The sequence below is a fragment of the Pleurodeles waltl genome, chromosome 3_1 (genome assembly GCF_031143425.1).
Source record: "Pleurodeles waltl isolate 20211129_DDA chromosome 3_1, aPleWal1.hap1.20221129, whole genome shotgun sequence".
Classification (NCBI taxonomy): Eukaryota; Metazoa; Chordata; class Amphibia; order Caudata; family Salamandridae; genus Pleurodeles; species Pleurodeles waltl.
Genome location: NC_090440.1, coordinates 1024653848 through 1024678575, shown reverse-complemented (window position 1 = coordinate 1024678575; position 24728 = coordinate 1024653848). Strand labels below are relative to the sequence as shown.

The 24728-nt window shown below is 46.6% G+C and overlaps 1 protein-coding gene across 3 annotated transcripts in view; it reads left to right on the top strand.

Moving 5' to 3' along the window:
- Positions 1-24728, top strand: part of GRB14 (growth factor receptor bound protein 14) — a 1076705-nt gene that overhangs the window by 657927 nt on the left and 394050 nt on the right. For 2 of the 3 annotated variants that reach the window (XM_069224269.1, XM_069224268.1), the window contains exon 5: positions 15399-15536. The exons of the other annotated variant lie outside the window; for it this stretch is intronic. In XM_069224269.1, the coding sequence (XP_069080370.1) occupies positions 15399-15536 (138 nt within the window). The remainder of the gene's footprint in view (positions 1-15398; positions 15537-24728) is intronic. 3 annotated transcript variants of the gene reach the window in all.

Here is a 24728-nt window from a genome sequence, read left to right as displayed (position 1 = left end):
AGCTACAGTGACACAATTATTGCTGGAATCCCTTTTCCTGAAGAGTACATCTGACCAGTTCCAAATGGACCTGCCCTGGATCCTGCTGTTGTCTTCTGCTGCAGTGAGTCTTGACCACCAAGTGCTGTTTCTGAGGTCATGTGACCCTTGGCTGTATCAAATTTCACTCCTCATAACATCTCGAGATTAGAAACTTTCGGGAACTATAGATTTTAGGAGGACTGTGACAAACCGGCCAAGTCACTCCAATGGAAGTGCTTTGCCTCTTGGCCAAGAAATCAGGTTGCTTCCTCTTGGAGCTTTTCTGCAGAAGCAAATCTGTTTCAGTGGGATATCGCAGAGATGATATTGGACCTCATGCAGCCCTATTCAGGTGCAGCTTGCAGACAAGCCCTACAGGAGGAATCAGTGACTAAGTCTGAACATAGAAATCTTCATCATATGGAGGCACCAAAAGTATCTGTTGGACAAGGGATCTTCCTTGGGTATGAACTTTCCCACCAAAAGTCAACAGCTACACAGGCACCTCGTATCACAACTTTCGGGCTAGCAATTTCTTGGTGAGGATTTTTGTTTTTCATTTCACAAACTACATGAGAAGAAAAAACCTCAGACTGTGACAAACCTGATTTCCATCACGGACTGCCTCAAATTTCATCTACATGGGTAGCAACCAGATGGCTGCAGCTGGCACTTAACGCTTTTTGCTATTATTACTTAAATCATTACAAATCTCTGATTCCTCTAATTGGATTTTTAGCATTTTCATGTAATTTTGTTGCTAAAAGTATTCTCTACTGTTTTACACTGGAGTTAATGTTGTATTGTGCTGTGTTTTCAACTTAATTTTTTTTTGGGGTACTTCTAAGTGCTTTACATATTTTCTTAACTTACAACTGTCTGTTCTGTGCCGTAGCTCCCAGGGGTTGAGGTCAGGTTTAAATTACTGAAACGCTTTCTGGACCTCCCAAAAATAGTAACTTTATTACCTGAGGTGGACTACCATCCACCCCAACTAATAATCTACTTAATTATATTATTGTTCAGCAGTTGGGTCAAGAATACACATATTGGTAATCAGCAGTGGGATCCAGAACTTATGTTTAGAAGCACAAGTTAGCTATCAAGTTGGAAATAAAAAATCCCTCAATGGAACTGAAAGCAACATTCATATTTAATTGGCATTATGGGGGTCTTTCTGACCCTGGCGGTCTTGGACCGCCAGGGCCACGAATGACGGAGCACCGACAACAGGCTGGCGGTGCTTCAATCCCCATTCCGACCGCGGCGGTAAAGCCGCGGTCGGATTGCCGGGGCCGGCTGTCATCCGCAGTTTTTGCCCCGGCTGGGAGAATCCGCCAGGGCAGCGCTGCAAGCAGCGCTGCCCTGGGGATTCTGACCCCCGTACCGCCAGCCTGTTTCTGGCGGTTTTCACCGCCAGGAAGAGGCTGGCGGTAACGGGTGTCCTGGGGCCCCTGGGGGCCCCTGCACTGCCCATGCCACTGGCATGGGCAATGCAGGGGCCCCCTAACAGGGCCCCGGCCTGCTTTTCACTGTCTGCCTGGCAGACAGTGAAAAGCGCGACGGGTGCAACTGCACCCGTCGCACCGCCGCAACACCGCCGGCTCCATTCGGAGCCGGCTCCTGTGTTGCGGCCTCATTCCCGCTGGGCCGGCGGGCGCTAACTTGGTTAGCGCCCGCCGGCCCAGCGGGAATGTCAGAATGGGGGCCGCGGAATTTTGGCCGCGTGGCGGCCAAATGGCGGTAGCCGCCCGCCAGAATTGGAATCACCCCCTATGTCTTTTATTTGGTCATTTTTTATTTTTCCAAATTATATTTGTTTCTAATTTTTGCACATTTTTTTAGTCTAAGGGAATATGTATTTGGATATCACTACTATGAGAACTCTCACAGTGGTGAACATAAAGATCCTATGCAAAGAAACACAATTTAAGGGGCAGATTTACAAGAAAGTAGCGCTCCGGTCCTGAAGAGCCACTTTTCTTGTGGCCTCCGACTGCCACCTAATGACACCATGGTTGCACTGTATTTATAATATGATGCACCATGGCAGTCGTTAGCACAATAGAATCAACATTTTTGATACTATTGTGGTGCTTTGCTGCACTAGTGTCAAAAATGTTAATGCTAGTGCAGTAAAGCACGTGGAGGCCCGTAGGTTACTGTGAGTGTGTCATTTCAATGCGTGTAATGGGCAGGTGTTAAAAATGACAGAACAAATGGCACAGTGAAACTTGTCACAACGCCCCCCCCTTGCATATATTACACCCGACGCAGGTATAATGCACCGCAAGGGGGCGCAAAGTGGTGTAATGCAAACATTGCACCACTTTGTAAATCTGGCAGGGGGAAAAGGCCAACTTAGTGCCATCTTCTTGAAAAAAATGACACTAGGGCAACAAAAGGTGGCGCAAGGGGCTTGTAAATATGCCGTTATGTTCGGCCAGAATGCCAGAAAGGTGGATTATGATAAGTTGCTCAATGCTTTGAAAGAAGCCCACCAAGCAGATATCCCCCTGAGAATGGAGCAATAGATTCACCCCCAGAGGATGAAGGGACAAAGGGCCACTTGTCTCAAAATTGCTATTCTGCTGTATAGTGTACTATTCTGGGCTGCGATCAATACAGGCCCTGCCACCATAAGCCCTTCTGAATTGGCCATCTGCCAGATGAAGCTCAGTGACTAGCAATCAGCAAAGGAGCTGCTGGCCAAACTGGAAGCCACAGCACTGGAGGAGAAGAAGCTTGGGGCCTCATTTACAAGGCCTTGCCCCATTGTTGTGTCATTTTTTTTGACACAGCAGTGGCGCTAAACAGTGCTTTGCACTGCTCCAGATTTACAAACTGATGCATTGGGCCCAATGTGTCAGTTTGTGAAGCCTTGTGTCACATTATACCTGAGCCAGGAATAATGTATGCAAGGCAGGCATTCCCGGGCACAAAGCCTCGCAAAACTGACGCAGTAAGGTTGATAGCATTTCACTGCATCATTCTGCAACTTCATTGCATCAAAATTTTAATGCCTGCTCAGAGCAGGTGTTAAGCTGACACAGAGCTTTTGTCTACGGGAGACTTCCATACATTGCTGGAGTAGTGTCATTTTTTTAATGCTAGTCCAGCAATGCATCAGTTTAGCACCACCGATGCGTCAGAATTTCTGACTCATCTGTGGAGGCATCCACCATGGAGCGTTGTATAGTAAATACAGAGCATCCATGGCGTTGATAGGGAACCATTGGGCAGTACAAGAAATCTGACACATCAGCCTGATGAGTCAGATTCTTGTAAATGAGGCCCTTGATCTGGAGAAAAAGAAAATGGCCTGGTCCTCAAGTCTCTGATTCCCCTTACTTGATTGTTGGTGTCTTTTTGTTAATTAAATTATTCTCTGTTTTTGTACATCAGAGTGGGATATTTTTTGTGGTGTATTTTTGACTTTAAAAAAAAATCTTTTGATACTTATACATGCTTTACACATTTACCTATGTTAAGCTTGTCTGCTCTGTGGCAGAGCTATCAAGGGTTGAGATCAGGTTTAAATTACGGAAGCTTTTACTGGACCTAACAAGAATAGTGCCCTTATTACTTGAGGTGGACAATCACCCATACAAAAAAATAATCTACTTTCTCACAAGAGAGCTTTGAGGCCACAACTGTATAAGTCTATCATTCACTCATCACTCTCTAACATGAAAGGAGTTGGTCATATGCTTATCTCAAATTAAACATGCTGGCACCACTCGCACCTCCTTCACAGAGAAGACAACCCATTTCACTTAAAAGGCAATTACCCATACAGAGGGCTAAATTCTGATGCTGGTCCAGGAGCAACAGGCAAAATCTCTCTTTGGTATGCTCCACTTCCATCTGGAAATAGGGAAGATCAGACCAGAGGAACCAAGGATGGTGCAGCAGAGCTTTTTGGCAGGAGCTGACCCAAAGCGGATAACCTGAACTTTAGCGCTAAGGAGGAAGTAGCACCTTAGAGGATGCACTGAGCATGGTAGTCCCAAGGAGGACAATATAACCATCCCTGCACATGCCCCCTAGTCTGGGGCCTGGAGAATGAAAGTCTAATACAGCAGTATGGCCAGAGACAATTTGCCATCAGCTCTGATAGGCACAAGAGTCTGGCAGAAGAGGTCCTTTGTACAGGAGTCATGGCCCAGGACTAGGTCTCTGAGAACTCTGTTGTGTTAATGTGCTCTGACACACCAGCTGACACTGATGTGGTCATGGGTGCTCCAAGTCTCGTAGTCACTCCTGAATCCCATTGTTCACGTGGCAGTGACTAGAAAGCATGAGGCAGCCAAAACAGCACTCCAATCTTGGAGCATTTAAAAACTGGATAAATTTAGAGGTCATCTTCAAGTGCTATTTGGAAACACCTGTGTATACTGATCTCTCTGTCACTGGACTTATATAATGTGGAAACTAGTCTCTCATTCTCCAGTTTTCATTAATACTAATACAAACGTATTACATTACTACAATTGTGGGGTGCAGGGAGGTGAACATTGTCTTGCATAACTGTGATGGTACTGTTTAGTAAACATTATTTTAGGAGAAAGGGCCTTTGCATTGTAGTCAAGTCGATGTTTATTTCATGCTTTGGAGCTTCCCAGAGGCCCACAATAAGAGAAAAACAAAACAATACAAATATGAAAACTTAAGAGATAAGGCAATAGAAATAAGGACGATTACTGCCCACAAATTAAACCAATAAGAAAACAAATAAAAAAATCATATAAAAGTATCAGTACAAATTTTAACCCCTTGGCTGCCAGACCTTTTCCCCCTCAGGTGCCAGGCCTTTTTTGGCTATTTGGAGCAGTTCACGCATAGGCCTTCATAACATTTTAGCCACATAAGCTACCCACGCCAAATTTGTGTCCTTTTTTTCCAACCTCCTAGGGGTTCTAGAGGTACCCAGACTTTGTGTGTTCCCCTTGAGGAGACTTAAGAAATTAGCCAAAGTACACAAAAATATTGTTTTTTCAAAACAATGGGAAAAAAGGGCTGCAGAAAAAGGCTTGTGTTTTTTCACTGATAATGGCATCAACAAAGGGTTTGCGGTGCTGAAACCACCTTTCACCATTCCACCTTTCAGGAACAGGCAGACCTGAATCAGAAAACTCAAATTTTGAACACCATTTTGACATTTTACTGGGAGATACCCCATTTTTATCATATTTTGTGCTTTTAGCCTCCTTCTAGTTAGTGACAGAAATGGGTGTGAAACCAATGCTGGAAAGCTAAACATTTCTGAAAAGTAGACAACATTCTGAATTCAGCAAGGGGTCATTTGTGTAGATCCCACAAGGTTTTCCTACAGAAAATAACAGCTGAAATAAAACAATATTGAAATTGAGATGAAGAAAACAGACATTTTTCTCCCGGTTTTACTCTGTAACTTTTTCCTGCAAGGTCAGATTTTTTACAGCAATATACCGTTATGTCTGCTGGACTCTTCTGGTTGCGTGGATATACATAGAGCTTATAGGTTCATCAAGAGCCCTAGGTACCCAGAGCCAATAAATGAGCTGCACCTTGCAATGGGTTTTCATTGTATACTGTTTATACAGCATTTTATTTGCTGAAATATAGAGAGTAAAAAATAGGTATCAAGGAAACCTTTCTGTTTCCAAAAGGGGCACAAGATAAGGTGCGGAGAAGCAGTGTTATTTGCACATCCCTGAATTCCAGGATCCCTATATTAGCATGTGAATTACAGTGTATTTCTCAAATAAACCTCTTTTTTACACACTGTCTTACATGCAGAAGGAAAGGATGTAGAGAAAGACAAGGTGCAATAACACTTGTTCTTCTATTCTGTGTTCCCCCAAGTCTCCTGATAAAAATGGTACCTCACTTGCGTGGATTGGCTAGTGCCTGCGACAGGAAATGCAACATGGACACATCACATTTGTACATTAAAATCTGATGTGTTTTTTGCAAAGTGCTTTGTTGTGGATATTGGCCTCTAGCTCAGCAGGAACCTATGGAAACCTACCAAACCTGTGCATTTTTGAAAACTAGAGACCTGGGGGAATCCACAATGCGGTGACTTGTGGGGCTCTCATCCGGTTCTGCTACCCAGAATCCTTTGCAAACCTCAAAATTTGGCAAAAAAACACTTTTCCCTCACGTTCTTGAATCTGAGAGGAGCCAGAAGTTTCCTTCCACCCAGCATTCCAACAAGTCTCCTGATAAAAATGGTACCTCACTTGTCTGGGTTAGCCTAGTGCCCGAGACAGGAAATGTCCCAAAACACAACATGGGCACATCACAATTTCCCAAAGAAAACAGAGCTGCTTTTTTCAAAGTGCCTAGTTGTGGATTTTGGCCTCAAGCTCAGCCGACACCTAGGGAAACCTACCAAACCTGCGCATTTTTTAAAACTAGACACCTAGGGGAATCCAAGATGGGATGACTTGTGGGGCTGTCAACAGGTTCTGTTACCCAGAATCCTTTGCAAACCTCACATTTTGGCCAAAAAAACACCTCTTGCTCACATTTCGGTGACAGAAGATTCTGGAACCTGAGAGGAGCCACCCATTTCCTTCCACCCAGCATTCCCCTAAGTCTCCCAATAAAAATGCCACCTCACTTGCGTGGGTAGGCCTTGTGCCTGCAAAAGGAAATGCCCCAAAACACTATTTGGACACATCAAAATGATCAAATACAAAACTACCTGTTTTTGCTGGTCGGGGGCACCTGTGTTTTTGGTCCTGGGCTCAGCAGCCATCTAGGTAAATCTACCAAACCTAAACATTTCTGAAAACTAGACACTCAAGGGAGTCCAGGTAGGTATGATTTTCGTAAAACCCCCAGTGTTTTCCTACCCAGAATCCTCAGCAAGCCTCAAATTTAGCTAAAAATCTAATTTTTCCCACATTTCTTTGGGGGATCACTGCACCAGCACAAATTTCCTACCACCCACCGTTCCCCTCAGTCTCCCGTTAAAAATGATACCTCACTTGTGTGGGTGGGCCAAGTGCCTGTGACAGGGAAAAGCCAAAACATGTCAAAAATGAGGAGGAACCAAAGGGGTCCAAAGGGGCAGCTTGAAAAAAAAAGGTTTTAGGCTGGCAAGTGGGGAAGACTTTTTATTGGTATAGATGCAACAATGCTGGGTGGTAGGAATTTTGTGGATTCCTGCAGATTCCGGAAGGTTCCATCACAAAAATGTGGGAAACATTTGTGATTTCCAGCAAAGTTTGAGGTTTGCAGGCCATTATGGGTAAGAATATGGTGGGGGGTGCATATGAAGCACACCTCCCTGGACTCACCCAGATGTTTAGTTTTTAGATGTGTCTAAGTCTTGTAGATTTTTCTATATGACAGCATCCCAAGTGCAGCCCTCACCATTGCTGTGGGATAAGATGTTTCCATGAGCAGGGGAGATCTGAGAGACTGTTACCCCCTTCAGCAGTTGGGGTGGGGGCATAACCATGCCCATACTGGTTGGTAGCCACCACCCCAGTATTTTTTTTTATTCCCTGGCATCTAGTAGGCTCCTGCCCCAGGAGTGTACCAGGGGTAATTGCCCCATCTGCCCACCGGAGGGCAGAACAACTTTGTCCCCATTCATTTCCGGTGGCCCACCCTCTTTTTTTGAAAAATAATTCTTCCCTGGTGCCTGGTAGGGTTTCTTCCCCCCTGGGGGGACAGATGAGCCTTACAAAAATAGGCTGATGTGCCCCCAAGAGGGGCAGAAATGGCCTAAAAAAGATTTGCCCCCCACGAGAGCGACCCTTGCGTAAGGGGTCGCTTCCTTTGCATGAAACTGGAGCAAAACAAAAAATCCCTGGTGTCTAATTGTTTCTGCCTACCTTAGGACAGATTGGCCTAAGAAAAATAGGCCGATCTGCCCCCAAGGTGGGCAGAAATAGCCTAAAAAAAATTTGGCCCCATGGGAACGACCCTTGCCTAAGGGGTCGCTCCCCATCAGTAAAAAAAACAAAAAAATAAATCCCTGGTGCTAGGGGTTTCTGGCCCCCTTGGGGGCAGATTGGCCTAATAAAAACAGGCCAATCTGCCCTCAAGGGGAGCAGAAATGGCCTAAAAATTATTTCCCCCCCCAGAGGAGCGATCCTTGCCTAAGGGGTCGCTCCCCATATCAATGTAAACAAAAAAAATCTCTGGTGTCTAGTGGCTTCTGCTCCTTCAGGGGCAGATCAGCCTAATTAATATAGGCCGATCTGCCCCCGCGGAGGGGGGCAGAAAAGGCCAATAAAAATATTGCCCCCTGGGGAATGACCCTTGCCAAAGGGGTCACTCCTCTTATGCCAATTTCAGATCGGCCTAATCAGTATAGGCCGATCTGCCCCGGGGGTTGCAGAAAAGGCCTAATAACTTTATTGCCCCCTGGGGAGTGACCCTTGCCTTTATGGGTCGCTCCCCATATAAAACAAAACAAAAAGAAAAAATACATCCCTGGTGTCTAGTGGCATTTCTGCAGCACGAAGCTCAGAGAGACATGAAAAGGGAAGGAAAAGCCTTTCCTTCCCTTGTCATGCCTCTCTGACCTCCGCACTCCTGATCGGAAAAGAAACAAAACCATTTCTCTTTGAATGGCACTGGAAGCATGCTTCCAGTGCAATGGGAGGTGAACTATGATGAGGTCAGCGGCCGATCGTGCACTGATGTCATCAGATGTCACTGGGGGGGCTGAGGGGGTGTGGGTGGAAGGGGAAGCGATTCCCATTCCATACCTGCCCTGGGGGGTGGAGGCACAGCACTCGTGGGGAGAGCTAGCGCTTCCCCCGAGGGCCAGTACAAGGACGTATTGGTTACGTCCGTGGCACCCAAGGGGTTAAAAAGCTTTCAAAAGTTAAAAACTGGAAGCAAAACATTTAGTTGGGAAGAGTATATAACAATTGAAGGGCCTCTGCTGTTGATTGTACACAAATGTTTTAAAAAAAGAAGTCTCAACAACTTTCATCACAATAGCTGAAAAGCAGGACAAACAAATAGGACATATTTTAGATCCTGAATTCCGTTTTGGCATAAACCACAAACATTTGAAATATCGTGCCATTTAGAAGGTAAAAACATTAAGGGAAGCATGTCCCATCTTAACAAAGTGCAAAAGCGCCTAACCCCATATGGCATATTCCACACTTGATATGGTTGCAGTCCTCTTATAGTAGCAGAATTGACCAAAATGCCATATCTATTTTTTTGACTACAGAAATTTGAGTCCAAACAATAACTTACATTTGTAGAAACTTGCTTTAGGCAAGCTTTTAGCTGGGTTGTTGACAAAGAAAATATCAGGCTTTGGTCCAATTCCAGTTGTTCTAGAGCATATGTAATATTTCTAGAAAACAGAGACTTCTCTCCCTTCAAATCAAAGATGTCTTTATATATAAGGTGCCTTAATGAAGAAACGCTGTTTCGTATCAAACAGGAAGCCCATCAAATCACTCCTACCAGGCCTTGTACAAAAAAAGATTTTATCCTGAGCTCCAATTTTAGAGTGGCAGTCGGTGCTAAGGTGTTACAGGAAGTCAAACGTCTTCAAATGTGACCTTCGATTTTATCCAGGAAACTCCAATCTTCTGCATCTATCAGCTCCACCGCATACATCATGATGGAAGAGATCTTGGCCTGATAACCAGCAAGAAGGTGGGAAAAGTGCCTCTTACCTACTTCATGATAGAAAGCACCTAACCCATTGGCTTAAGACAAAGCTTTACCCATATCAATTAAATTTCCATGACCCTACAAAAGACAGGCTTAAAGCTAAAGAAAAAAAGTAATCTTTGGTCACTGAGTGAAGATTCTAAAACCATCAAGTCAGTAATGTATTGAGCTGTAGGGTGGAAAGCAATAATATAGTCAATAATGGAGGTTCACTGGGCCGGAGAGTCCATGTTAAATCTACCATTTAAAATCACATGACCATTCTTTCTTAAATGACCGAGAAGTGAAAGCCCTGTTTTATCCATTTTCATATATTTAATAGAAATAGTAATGGCAGTATGTTAGATTAAGTTCCCTTCTCAGTATCGGAGAATAGGCTAATAGAGTGATTAGAAAATTCACAATTTAAGCCTCCGACTGGTAAAACTTGATATTCCCCCTCATTATTTCCAATCGTTACCATCTAGGTGAATATATCAAGAAGCATGTGATTACAACATTTGTCTGGGGGAATATAGGCATTTACCACTAACAGTGGAACTCTCATACGTCCATCAGCATAAGAAACAGTCTTCAAAATCTGATAAAGATCAGAAGGGTCTTTGAAGCTATGATATTCCCATTTTAGCTCGTTGCTCAGCAGGATAGCTATTCCACCTTTTGCGTGCTATTTCTTGGAAGGGAACGCATTACAGAGTAAGACAAAAGAACTATCACATAAGAAGTCAGAGGTACACCATGTTTCCTGGATGCAGATCATATCAGATTTTAACCTATTTAAGAAATCCATTTTCTATGGAGAATTCATTTTCCCAGCTGCATTCCAGAAAACCACTTTTATATTATTGCTAATGATGGAATTTTGAGTTGTGCTCCAACACCCGGGTGCCATTTAGTGAACTGGCCATCAGTTCCATTTCATATGCTCATCCTCTGCTTCAGTGGTAAAAGAACAGGGTCACTAAACCCAAAATGTTTTACTGATCTCCCTCCCTTCACTACAGAGACACTCAAGCGTTTTAAGTCATTAGTTGTTAACTCATGTGAAGACAGCGAGTATTAATCAGACAATGCAAGATTTGAGGGAACGTAATGTCCATTAGAGGTTTGATTTTCAACAGAGACAGGAATTACATCAATACCTCTGCACTGCAGCAGGTCACTATTTTGAAGAACCAGATTGACAACAATTTTTGGAATAAAAATGGACCCTTGTCTTTAACACTCTAAAAGAATGTGATAAACATAGAAGAGAGATATCACTACTTTGAATCATTTTAAAATGTTTAATGACCGCAAAACAAGATGATAAAAAGGAATGGTTCATCGTTGGTCAAATAATGCTACAGAATCTGACCAAAAGGTGTCCACAGGAACATAAATGGGCACATGAGAGGATGGAGGAATATTCCCACTCAGATGCTTGATGTTTAAAGTTACTTTTGATGCAGCAATAAAAGAGTCAGATCTGAGTTTCAAATGCGAAGATGCCTGGTCTACCGTAACTTGTTCTCCTGAAGGTGTTTGGGACTCTCTGTTGACTTGTGGATTTATATGACAATTGTCCATCTTTGTGGCTAGGACACCAGGGTCTTCCACCTCTTGGAAGCAAAGTTTTTTTGCAATTTTCTTTGACATTCTCCGTTTGCTCTTTTTTTTCAAACTCAGTTTTTAGTTTTTGCCTTCTCTTTAGATAGAGCCGGAACCAAAGAAACAGCCAAGCACATTGTGGCTCGGTCAAATGGTCTAAAGAAAGGAAAGGCCTCCAACTCAGGACATGTGGCCTTGAACAATGGATTAGAAACAGCAGGGTTAGGAGAGCCTGAGTCGAAGAGCTTTTTTAGTGAGTAAACAGAGCTTTCTGTACTCGCCAGATTCTTACCAAGGGCTGCTTCAGGTGAAACTTGAGGCTTACCAGCTTGTGTTCCCCACTCGAACGTTTGAGCTCATTGGGGGGCACACTCGGGCATCTTGCTCTCTGAGGCTCCAGTATGTAAGCCAGGATCCAAGAGGCCCAGCTTTCTACAGGCCTCGTTTGTAGCAATTTCAAGGTCCTCCTTGGAGGACATCCCCTCATATTTTGATCCCATTCACACTTTCAAAATGTGGTCTGAGTTATTCACTGACTTTTCTTATAGTTCTAAAGCAGGTGACAGAATTTGTTCCATGCATTTGAAAGATTCTGAAATAAGCACATATTGGCCAGGAAGTTATCAGGATAATGTTCCAGGTACTTCTAATTCCGGTATGCAGAAGTCTGTAGTAATGAAGATGACTGATCTGATGGTGTACTAGTGAAAAGCTTTAAGCTAGAAGCCTGTGATGGGTTCACTGAAATCTTAGGTGTGCCGAAAGTCATTGATATGGGGTTCCTCAAATTAATATCAAAGTTTGGTAAGATAAAATCCTCAATAGGAAGGTTACTCAAGTCCTCAGAAGTGGAGTCTGCAGATTGTATGGATTCTAAAGCAGTTTGGTATTGCTCAGGGGTTAAAATGGGATTTGTAATTGTTTCTACAACTGCAGATGTACCGGAGACCTCCATATTGGCCTTCATATTTAAATAGGGTCATCATGCTTAACCTCATGTAGGATGTTTCCTTTTTTGGAAAAAGGAGAAGATTGTATTCAACCTTTTCACCAGGGTCAAAATGGCCACCTTGTTTCTAAGTGGATTAAATTCGTTTTTTATACAGGGTCTCATGAAGATCAGTCAGCTTCAGCTGAGTCTCCGGGCTGTTATACCTGTTTCACAAATGAACAGGCTGAAATTGTGATCTGAAATTGATCCACAAATGAAGAACCAAGGGTACAGGGGTACTCCATGGAGTGCAAGGCACACCACAGACCTAGATAGGCCACTTCCACACTCCACCGACTCTATCCAGGGAACAGAGCTCTTAAACCCTTCCAACACCCCTTGGGGCCAGTACTGAAAAGTAGAAAAGCTGGTATAGGAAACTTTGCTTTGAACACAATACCTTCTTTCTCTTCTCTCTCTCTTTTCTTCTCTCACACTGTGCTCACATTTCTCTTGGTGCAGGACAGATAGTGCACCAATTAGGCTCTGACCTCACACTGAACCACACTCTGTGTCCTCCTTAGTATAAATTCTTTATCCTGTGTCCTTTAGCCTTGAAACTGGCACAAAACCGATGTGAAGAAGGCATTGGCAGGCTGGCAGACACCAAGGAGCACCAACAGGGACCGCCCAATTTAGGAGTTGCCACATGGAGATTGCAGTGACAGAAAAAAAGGGCTGTGCCAGCCATTGAATTATTAATTTGATGCATGATAGTGCCCGAGAGTATGACCACCAGCATCCAGCGTCCTGGAAGCTCCTAGTTGTTCTGAGGGGTCTCTAGTCTCTGGTCTCAGGGCAACAACCAGTGCCAGAGGATAAAAAGATTAAAACAGTAGCAACTAAGCAGGAGTACACCAGCCTGGCCCGGAACCCACATCCTGTCTGGGCTGGGCCGCTTCCACAGGGTGGCCAGACTCACTCTTGGTGGAGGCTGTCTACAGCCCCCACGCTCAGCCTGAGATGCCTCAGCAGTGATGGTGATATGAAGGGGCAATATGAGGAAGCAATATAGTGCAGGCATCTTTCTGGGGCCTTTTGTCTGTCCCTTGTATTTACTGCCCCTTTGGCACCCCTAGTTCAGCACAACCAGTTAGTGCTGCTGCACTCCTGCACTCCCAATCCCTTTGGCACATTACTGTGGCACCACTCACTGCGCAGCGAGACCGAGGCGGGACTGTGTCTTAAAGTGAATATTGTGGCATCTGCTTCGTCGAGATCCCGGTGCCCCCACTAGCCCCCCATTGGCCTGATCTAGTGCACTAGTGGCAGCTAAGACAACGGCTATGGCAACAGTTGCAGCAGCCGCTTCCTGCACCACGTTCCATGCCGCTCCACAAATGATCTGCACCACTCTGCTATGGCTCCTGCTCCTACGTCCTTTGCATTGTAAGGTGATGTGCCGCATCAAAACTGCAGCTTCTTCACATTCATTTGGGGACATTCTCAGACCAAAGTATTCCCCTTTTAATCAACAATATTTGCTGGGAGCCCATTGCATAATCTGTTTCCAGTGGCTTTCTGTGCCTGGCTTACCATGGTGCAGCAGCAGGAGCCAGAGCACTATCATGAGCCTACATCACCCCATTCAGAGGTGACTGAAGCTACACACTTTGGACCTTCCACTAATATAGCCCTCCGAGAGAGTTGGGAGACAGCAGACAGGAGCCACAGTAGAAGCTCATATGGACTACTTTGTGACTAAAGTATTTGCTGAATTCCATGTTCAAATTTATAAACATCAGGCAAGCAATGTCAGAAGCGGCCTTACCTACCCAGCACAACATCTGTTAGGGGCTCACCCAAAGCCCCTTTCCGTATATTTCTTTTTTGTAGATTTTGGTTGATGACACTAGCGTCAACAAGTTGCTGAGGTTACTTGTAGCAAGACCCAAAATAACTAATTTCTGCTGTTGCAACCCATTATGTTATTGCTCCTTTTTATCTAGTCTATATTTATGACTGCCAAATGTAAATGTTGCATCTGATGTATGTCAGTAGCTCTGTGCACTATATATGTTCATAGTTTCTAAGTATAACCCACTGCTCCTTTCTCTTATCCATCCATGTCTTTTCTGCATACTTTGTTAAGCTCTATTTACTATAGCCATGTCGTATTTTATTCCATTTTAAATTTTATAATAATATCCCAGAGATAAAAAATGAGTTGTGACTAGGACTATCAAAGTATTTAATCAAAGACAAGCAAATTGACATATTTGAAGAGAACAAGAACAACATTCCACAGTTAGCAATGACATAAATATTGAAATAAAATAGCATACTTTGGGTGCATTTCACCGGGCCATATTTATTTTTTATATTTCATTTAAGAAAAAAGATTGTGGAAAAAACACAAATAACTATTCCCAACATGCACATGTACATATAACACAAGAAAGCAATAGCAAGAAGGACAATCATATTCTATTATTCTTCTAAACATGACCATATAGTCCCAAAAGTATGTAAAATAGTGGTGCAATAATAGCTGAGTTCTCCCTATGCATTGAACACTACTTGTGCAGATAACTCTGGGGGTGAGGAAAATGTGACACATTATGGATTGGAGCCTGAGGCTCCACTGATAAATGAGTATCAGAAAATTGGCAATTCTGGGTCCAGTTCCCCCAGTAATTCAGCATTTTGTGCTGGTCTTTCAGCAGCCAAAGTCTCTGCGTGAAAGTTAAGAGTTCTGAGGAGTCTCTGACGATCTCATAATTCTGATGGGGCTGATAACTGCTAATAACGGCCACACTGGAATTAAGACAGCACTCAAAATGAGACCTTTGGATTTAGTTATGGGGTTATTTCATGGGGTTATTTCAACAATGGTGACCTGGCTGTCAAACTGTCCAGTGGCAATGGCAGTGATTCTATAGGTGGCCAAACTGCTAAATTAAACAAGTCATCTTTCAATGTGGACATTTATTATGGCACACCATGCATTGAATCTGACTTGTTTTACAAATTAGTAATGATATCATCAAACTTCTTCGTGCCCTCTCACTACTTGAATCTGTACTCTCTTTAGTTTTTTAAGGAAGTTCTTTGGGAAGCCAGTGAAAACCATAGTACAAATATCACTTTTTATTTACATCATAAAATAGTTTTTATAATTGATAATAAAACAATTTGTTCCTAGATGTTGCTGAGCGCAAGTACATTTCCTGAAATTCATGGATATCTACATGTAAAGGATAATGGAAAGAAATCATGGAAAAAAATGTTCTTTCTTTTACGTCGATCAGGCTTGTATTATTCTACTAAAGGAACATCAAAGGTAAGTAAAAGTACTATCAAGTTAAATGCAAAAACATATACTGTAATGACTGTATACGCATGTATATATGTGTGTGGGGGTGTGTGTTTGCCTGTGTGAGCATGTTTATCACACATCATGGGGACCAGACAAGCCCTCATAGTGTTGCTAAGGGCCAGATGTAGGAAGCATTTTGCATTTTGCGCCATGCAAAATGCTCATTGCGATGCTCATTCACAATTTGCGAGTCGGTACCGACTCGCAAATTGAGAATGCGACTCGCAAATAGGAAGGGGTGTCCCCTTCCTATTTGTGACTCGCATCATGATGCTAAATTGCTTTGTGACCCCCTTCTTCTTTGTGAATGCTGCCTAAAATGTTTTTTCAGAGCAGGCAGTGGTCCAATGCACCACTGCCTACTCTGAAAAAACGAAACCAAATGGTTTTGTTATTTTTTTTATTTTGCAACTCGTTTTCCTTTAAGGAAAACGGGCTGCAAAATAAATAAAAAACTGCTTTATTTAAAAAGCAGTCACAGACATGGAGGTCTGCTGTCTTCAGCAGGCCACCATCCCTGTGAGTGCAGGGACTTGCAATGGGGTCGCAAAATGCGACCCACCTCATTAATATTAATGAGGTGGGTCATTGCGACCCCATAGCGAATCGCAGACGGTGTCTGAGACACCGTTCTGCATCTGATTTTGCGAATTGGAAATTGCGAGTCACACCGACTCGCAATTTCCGATTTGCAAAATCGGAACTTCCTACATCTGGCCCTAAGTCCTCACAACCAGGCAAACACAGTGTTAGCCTTAAGATTTTTGGGGCCCCAGTAAGACAAATATTAGAGGCCCCTGTCTGGAATAACTTTACATTATGTTATCCATTTTCTGCTAATTCAAGTCCTGTGATGCCAAACAATATTGAATAATAGATTAACAGCTGAGTTTGATAAATAGACAGATGTAAAATAGAAAGACAGTTCACTTTCCTACGGGGCACCTTCGAAGGTGAGGGCCCTGGCAATTGCCCACTTTGCCCATGGTTTAAAATGTCTCTGTACAAACTCCATTTCTGCAAGGACCATTGTGTTACAGGGACTGGTTTTGTTTGTGTATGTATGATAGGGTGACAATGTAAATGAGCTGCTGGTCAGCTAATTATCTTGACTGTATTCATGACGATTTTACAAGGTTTATGGAGATGTCCAGTGTGCCATCTTTCAGTGAGAAGTCTACTTTGGGTTCATATACTGTTAGTATTGGTTTGTGATTTTTGAAGACCGGTCATTAGATGTTGGTTATACCAATGTAATACATTGGGCAAAGTACCCAATTCGGAAAGTAAGGGTATTTCAAGCTGCAAGTATGTTTGTACCAGAGAAACAATGCCTAGGGTTGATTTATGAAATGTGAGCATATTTAAAGTTCCATTTTTAGGTAGAGTGTTGTATTTATTATAACACATAGGCACTCATTATGAAATTGGCGGTAAGTGCCACTTACCACCATGCTGACTGCCGCCAACATACCGCGACCGCAGCAGTATACCGCTACGCGTATTATGTCCCACACATAAAAATCCACCACTATACAGACACACACACACACAAGTCTGCCACACCAAAGGTCAGTGATAAAATGGCGGTACCAAAACCCAGTCCGTTATGCCAACAGAAATAAGCCCACAGCATTATGACCCACGAATCACCACAGCGGACTTTCAACTGCTTTAAACCATTGGCAGTACATACCGCTGCACTCAAAATATACACACACATACAAAACAACACCACATTGGTCAATACAAACTACACACACCTGACACACATACACATACACACACCACAACCATACACCCACACTATAAAACACACGCCCACATTACCCACAACCCTTTACCACTACAAACAATTTACAACAGAGAGAGGGACACGCCAGGAGCACCCACAGAACCAGAGCCACAGAACACCATCACCTATTCACAATCCACGCACCTCACAGCACACACCCCAACAGATCACCCCACACACCCTCACACACACCACTCACACTATACCCATGGCATCACAAAGACACCAAAGATTCTCTGAGGAGGAGCTAAGGTTCATGGTGGAGGAAATCATCTGGGTAGAGCCACAGCTATTTGGATCACAGATGCAGCAGACGTCCATTGCAAAGAAGATGGACCTATGGCGGAGAGTCGTGGACAGGGTCAATGCCGTGGGACAGCACCCAGAACAAGGGATTACATCAGGAAGAGGTGGAACGACCTACGGGGGAAGGTGCGTTCTGTGGGTGCAAGACACTAGATAGCTGTACAGAGGACTGGCAGTGGACCCCCATCTCCTCCCCCTCACTTAACAACATGGGAGGAGCAAGTCTTGGCAATCATGCATCCTGAGGGCCTGGCAGGCGTAGCAGGAGGACTGGACTCTGATAAGTCAACTCTTTACTACTTTCACCCCCCTACCTGCATGCCATCACATACCTCCACCCCTACCCCAACCCCCATCACCCCACCACCTCACAAACACCCCACCATCACAACCCACCCCTCCCAGTACCCAGCACTGCATGCAATACCAATGCATGAACACCACTCACAGCCCTGCATGGACACCCATCACTACAGCATGCACAGTAGTGACAATCAATTAGCCAACCAAATTACAACTCACACAAGCCAAAGCTGCCTTGGTAATAACAACCATAGAGGGAACATACCCATGCACAAGATATCACACGCAGTAACAATAACACTGCATTAACATCCCCACAGGATTCCCACACAACATCACCGGAGAGGAGGTGCCAGCAACATCTAGTCCCCCCCAGAAGAGGCCCACAGTGATGACAGCAGCTCTGCACGCCTGGATCAGGATGACCAAGCTGGCCCATCAGGGACCTCCGGACAGTCAGTTACTCAGGTACATTCCCATACCACCACAGAGCCTCCCCCCTCAGGAAACACCACCACAGCACCCACCAAGCACCAAGCAGGCCCATACCCCTGTCCCGAGGGCACGTCAATCAGCAGTGTGTCCACCACTACAGGGACCCTTGGCAACCCCACAAACAGAAGACGATCAGGGACCTGGGGTCAGTGGCAATGGGCACACGGTTCAGGGGACAGAGGCACAGGACAACAGGGAAGCTGGGAGGACTTCTGTGCGACAGGGGGAGGACAGGCCAAGGGAACCGACTCTAACCGACTCTCCACGAGGCACTCACCAACATCCTGGGAGCATACCACCATTCCTAGGAGACCACAGGCCAGATACTGGTCAAGTTGCAGGAGACCCAGCAACTGCAGGAGTGACAGTACCTGGGGATCGGGGAGGACCTGAAGGACACCCACACCACTCTGGTCACCATTGCATGGGTGCTGGCAGACATGGCCAACACCATGAGGGAGGCAGTGGCACACCAACGGGCCCCTGACACTAGCCACACTGAAGAACAGCCTACCACTTCTGCTGACACTAGTGGACAGGAGGCCCTGCCACAGGAACAACAGGCCACCAGCACCCCATCCCCTACAGAAGGAGAACCATCACGCAAATGGTCCCTGCAATCCAGGCAGAAGCCAGAGAACATTAATTGCCAAGACCCCCTCCAGGAAATAAGACTCCCCTGATTGTCACGCTTGTGTCCCACTCTGTCATCCTGTCCACCTTGAACTGACATTGCTCCCCATCCTTTGCCCCCTTGGACAATGCATCTGTGATACCAATAGACTGGACCCTATCCTCGACTTTCCTCCACCATCACCCAAGCCCATTACACATCCCCTTTTACTTTTCAGCACTGAAATAAACACCCTTGGAAGAAACAAGTGTGGAGTATGTCAAATGATTTAAGGATGTAGGCCCATATTTATACTTTTTTAGCACCGCAAAAGTGGCGCAAACTTTCAAAATACAATTGTATTTTGTAAGTTTGCCCCGTTTTTGCGTCAAAAAGCGGCACAAACGCGGCGCTAAAAAAGTATAAATATGGGGCGTAGTTTTTTAACAATCAGTAGACATTGCAAATAGACTGTACAGTGATGTATACATAGTTATGACCTGTAATGTGCTACAGTCAATACACCAGAAGCCACAGGAGGACACAAATATCTGCAAATAGGCATGTTAAAGGGTACAATAAGTAGCCTTTGTAGTGGGAACAGCAGCCAGCCAGAGAAAATTCACTTCACAAAACAGCAATGAAAGGTGAGGTTACAGTGTCTTACTTGTGTGTCACTGGAAGTACTGTTGTATTATAGTTGTTCTGTTGTCCACATCCTCTTCCTCTGCCTCCTCTTCTTCACTGTCCACAGGCTCCACCGCTGCCACATGACCATCTCCAGCCTCATCCTCCTGGAGAAAAGGCACCTGCCATCTCAAGGCCAGGTTGTGCAACATGCAACGATGATCTGGCAGACCTTCTTGGGTGAGTAGCACAGGGCCACCTGTCAGATGAAGGCACCTGAACCTGGCCTTCAGGAGGCCAAAGGTGTGCTCAATGATCCTCCTTGTTCGCCCATGTGACTCATTGTAATGTTCCTCTGCCCATGTCTTGGGATTCCTCACTGGGGTCAGTAGCCATGAGAGGTTGGGGTAACCAGAGTCTTCTGTAAATATCGAGGGATACCTGTTAGCCAGACACTCACCCTTAGGGCCAACCCCACATCCATATACCAACAGATACTGGGTGAGGACCATGAGCTCACCTATTAGCCACAACCTGTGTCTCTGGAGTTAAGCCATCACATATGGGATGCTGCTATTCCTCAGGATAAAGGCATCATGCACAGACCCAGGATACTTTGCATTCACATGGGAGATGTACAGGTCCGCAAAGGCACACTATCTGTACATTCATAGAGTGAAAGCTCTTTCGATTTCTGTACACCTGTTCATTTCTCCACGGGGGACAAATGCAATATGTGTATCATCAATAGCACCAATGATGTTGGGGATATGTTCCAGTGCATAGAAGTCAGCCTTCACTGTGGCCAATTCCTCCACCTGAGGGAAAACTATGTAGCTGCACATGTGTTTCATCAGGGTAGACAACACTCTGGTCAGCACCTTTGAGAATATAGGCTGTGACATCCCTGCTTCCATGGCCACTGTCGCTTGGAAGGAGCCACTTGACAAGAAATGTAGCACTGATAGGACTTGCACAAGAGGGGGGATCCCAGTGGGGTGATGGATAGCTGAGATCAGGTCTGTCTCCAATTGGGCACACAGCTCTTGGATTGTGGCCCTATCAAATCTATAGGTGTGGATAATGTGCCTCTACTCCATTGTTGCCAGGTCCACCAGGGGTCTGTACCTGGGGGTATGTCTCCATCTCCAATTCATCCTCAGCGGTTGAACTCTAGGGTGAAAAACGGTGAGCAGATGGTCATATTCAAACATATCCTCAGAGTGAAATGCCTTGCATGTTGTGACAGACAGTCTGTGAACGTGTAGTTCCGTAAATGTGCCTATGTCTGCTGTGATGCAGTTAGGTGCCATGGCCTGCCCCCCCTGAAATGGCAGTGCCTGACCTGTGTGGAGGGACAAGTGGAAATGATGTAATTCCGCTGACGTTGTGCACCATTGCGGGAGGTGGTCGACGACTGCCATGCAGCACCTCATTGGTTATCATTGGGCCCTATGGGTTCCAGTAGCTAATGCTGATGTACGCTGGCGGTGACGGTACGCACTGCCGTGGACGTGACCGCCATTTTCTATCTGTTCACCCACTTGCTACCTGACCTGCAACAGGAGAGGACCTACACTGCAAGTGCTGCTGTGACCCGTGTCTGGAAGCAACCATGGCTCGAGTGTCTGGGAGAAGGGCCCCTGCCTTCACTTCAGAGGAGTTCGAGAGACTGGTAGATGGGGTCCCACCCCAGTACCTTTTACTTTATGGTTCTCCAGACCAACAGGTGAGTACACTGTGAGTACAATTCTTGGAGCATGAATGCATGGAGTGCTGTGTGTGCAAGCCTTGTGTAAGGGGGGGTGGCTGAGGTGTCCTGGGCAGAGTGCTGCATGTATGGTGGTCAGTGTCTGTGCGTAAGAGGATGGGAGGGCTATGGTGGACCATAAGTGTAAAAGGCCGGACGGTATGACTAATACCTTTTTCTATGTATCTTTCTCTGCAGGTCAGCGCCCATCAGAAAAAAGGTATTTGGACTGCCATCACCAAGGACGTGCGGACCCTGGGGGTCTTTGACAGGCGGAGCACCCACTGTTGCAAACGGTGGGAGGACCTGCGCCGCTGGGCATGGAAGACGGCAGAGGCCCAGCTGGGGATGGCCTCCCAATGAGAAAGGGGTGCCCATCGTACCCTGACAACCCCCTGATGTTCTGTATCCAGGCGGTGGCCTATCCGGAGTTGGATGGGCGCTTGAAGGCATCACAGCAGCCACAAGGGGGTGAGTACAGTTTCAGAATCAGAAAATTGTGCGTGTTGAGGTGTTATCTGGGTGGAGGATGTGGGTCTGTGGGTGTGCCTAGGCCAAGACGAACATGGCAGGGTAGGTTCCATGATGGGCAGGGTCTTATGCACTCCAACCCCAAATATGCTAGTGGGCATCTACTACTGGGCAGGGTTCTGTGGGTTTCAGCTGTGCTGCTATTGGCATTAGGCATTGTACTCCATGGCTAGGTGACAAGCATTGTAACTGGTAGTGAATGGCCTAGTGCATAGGGCTGTTCCCTGTGTGTTGTGTATGCCAACAGTGGTGTTGTTGCTGGCATTGACTAAGTGCATCCTCTGTCTCCCCCCCTTTTTGTTTTTTCACCCTGTCCTTGTGTGCATAAGCACCATCTGCGGAGGAGCAGAGACACCAGCAACGGAGGGAGCTGCTTCCCACATGGCCCATGAGGCCGAATCCACCGCCGATGATGGCCCCAGTGGGACGAATGGCAAGTGGATCACCATAGCGGAGACTGGAGTGGACAGTTAGGACAGCGACACTCCTCCGATGGAAGCTCCCTGGTGGTTGCGGACACCCCTGTGGCCACCCCAACTACAGGTACAGCCGCCACCCCCGTACTAGCACTGCCGTCCAGCAGCCCCTCAGTGTTTTTCCCGTGCCCGCTCACCCAGGAGGGTGGGAATCTCCTTCGCCCCAAGCACCTCAGGCCCTGCTCCAGTCAGCCCTGCTGCCCTCAGTGAGGAGCTATTGACCTCCTGCGATCCATCTCTGTTGGGCAGTCAACCGTAGAGAATGCCATCCAGGTTCTGGCAGGGCATTTGCAACAAACAAATGCATTGCTGGAGGGCATTCAATCTGGCGTGGCGGCCCAGCAGAGATAATTCCAGGCTCTGGCCAACTCCCTGATGGCAGCCATTGTCCCTGTCTCTAGGCTCCCCCCTCCAACTTCCTCTACCCAGTTCCATTCCCCTCAACCCCAGCCTATCCCAAGCACACCTTCAGACCAGCATGCACCCAAATCAACACACAGAAGTGGCTCAGGCAAACACAAGCACCACACTTCATCCCACAGGCACTCACACAAGCACCATCCAGATGCAGACCCACCAACATCCACTGCCTCCACTGTGTCCCCTTCCTCCTCCGCCTCCACCTCCCTCCCAGTAGCATCTCCACTCATACCTGCATGCACTACATCCTCATCCACTACCGCATCACCATCACGCCTATCACTACACACCCCTCACTGGCAGTCACCACCCCCATATCCATGCACACGTCCCCTGTGTCCTCTCCTACTGTGTCTGTGCCCCCTCCTCCCAAAGTACACAAACGCAAGCACTCAGACACCCAACAGCCATCCACCTCACAACAGCATCCAGCCCATTCACCTGCACCCAAACACAGCAGACAGACACCTCCTACCACTGCTCCCTCTTCCTCCACTCCCAAACCTTCACCCTCTTCCAGCCCCAGTGTCCCTAAAAAGCTTTTCCTCTCCACCCCCGTCCTTCACTTTGGGCCAGGGTGGTCAGGACTCAGGCTAGCATCTCAGCCACCCAGTCCATGGCCACTGTCGTTTCCGCAGCCACTGCAGTTGTGAGAGGCTCCGTGAAGACACCTGCCCACACAGCCAGTGTGCCTGCACCAGCTGCCAAGGGCAAAAAAGGCAGCACCAGCTGTCAAATCCAAAAAGGGTGCACCAGCTGGAAGAAGCAGGGAGGCACCACCAGCTGCCAAATGCAAGGAGGCACCCTCAGCTGGCAGAAGCAAGGAGGCACCACCAGCTCCCGATGGCAGGAAGGGAACACCAGCTGCCAAGGGCAATGACAAAGGCACAGACGCCGCAGGCAGGATGGATATCGAGCCTGGTGCTGGAGAAACTTCTGAGCAAACAACACCAGCCATGGCACTTCAGCTGTCTGAGGCTGCAGGGGAAGGGCTGGAGCCTCCCCCCACCACAGACAGCACCGCCACCAGCACCGCCGCCAGCACCGTCACCTGCACCGCCACCAGCACCACTGCCAGCAGCAGCCCCAGTGGGCAGCCGTCCAAGGATGCGGGGGAAGGGCTGGAGCCTACACCCACCACAGGCAGCACTGGTGCCAGCACCGCCACTGCCACTGCCACCACTGAGCAGCCATCACCACCGGCAGTCAGTGTGTAGTCGTGCCTCCTTGGGCTGTAGTGTGTCATGGGCCATGCAAAAACTGTAGGTGTGACACCCAGGTGAGAGACTGTGACCTTGCACCCTCCAAGATCTGTATCAATGGGCACAAAGCCCCCTCCAGAACCAGTGGACAAACGCATCCACTCACCCCCCTCCTTGCCAGGATGAAGCACACTGGGCACAAGGCCCCCTCCAGAACCACTGGACAAAGACATCCGCTCACCCACTCCTTGCAAGGATGAAGCACACTGGGCACAAGGCCCCTTCCAGAACCAGTGGACAAAGGCATCGACTCACCCCCTCATTGCCAGGATGAAGCACACTGGGCACAAATCCCCCTCCAGAGCCACTGGAGAAGCCATCCACTAGAGAGACTGTGACCTTGCACTCCCCAGTACCAAGCAGTGGGCAAATCACCCACTAGAAAGACTGTGGCTTTGCACTCCCCAGGACCAAGCAGTGGGCAAACTACCCACTTGAACTCCCTGGTACCAAGCAGTGGGCAAACCACCCACTTGAGAGACTCTGGCCTTGCACTCCCCAGGACCAAGCAGTGGGCAAACCACACACTTGAGAGACTGTGGCCTTGCACTTCCCAGGACCAAGCAATGGGCAAACCA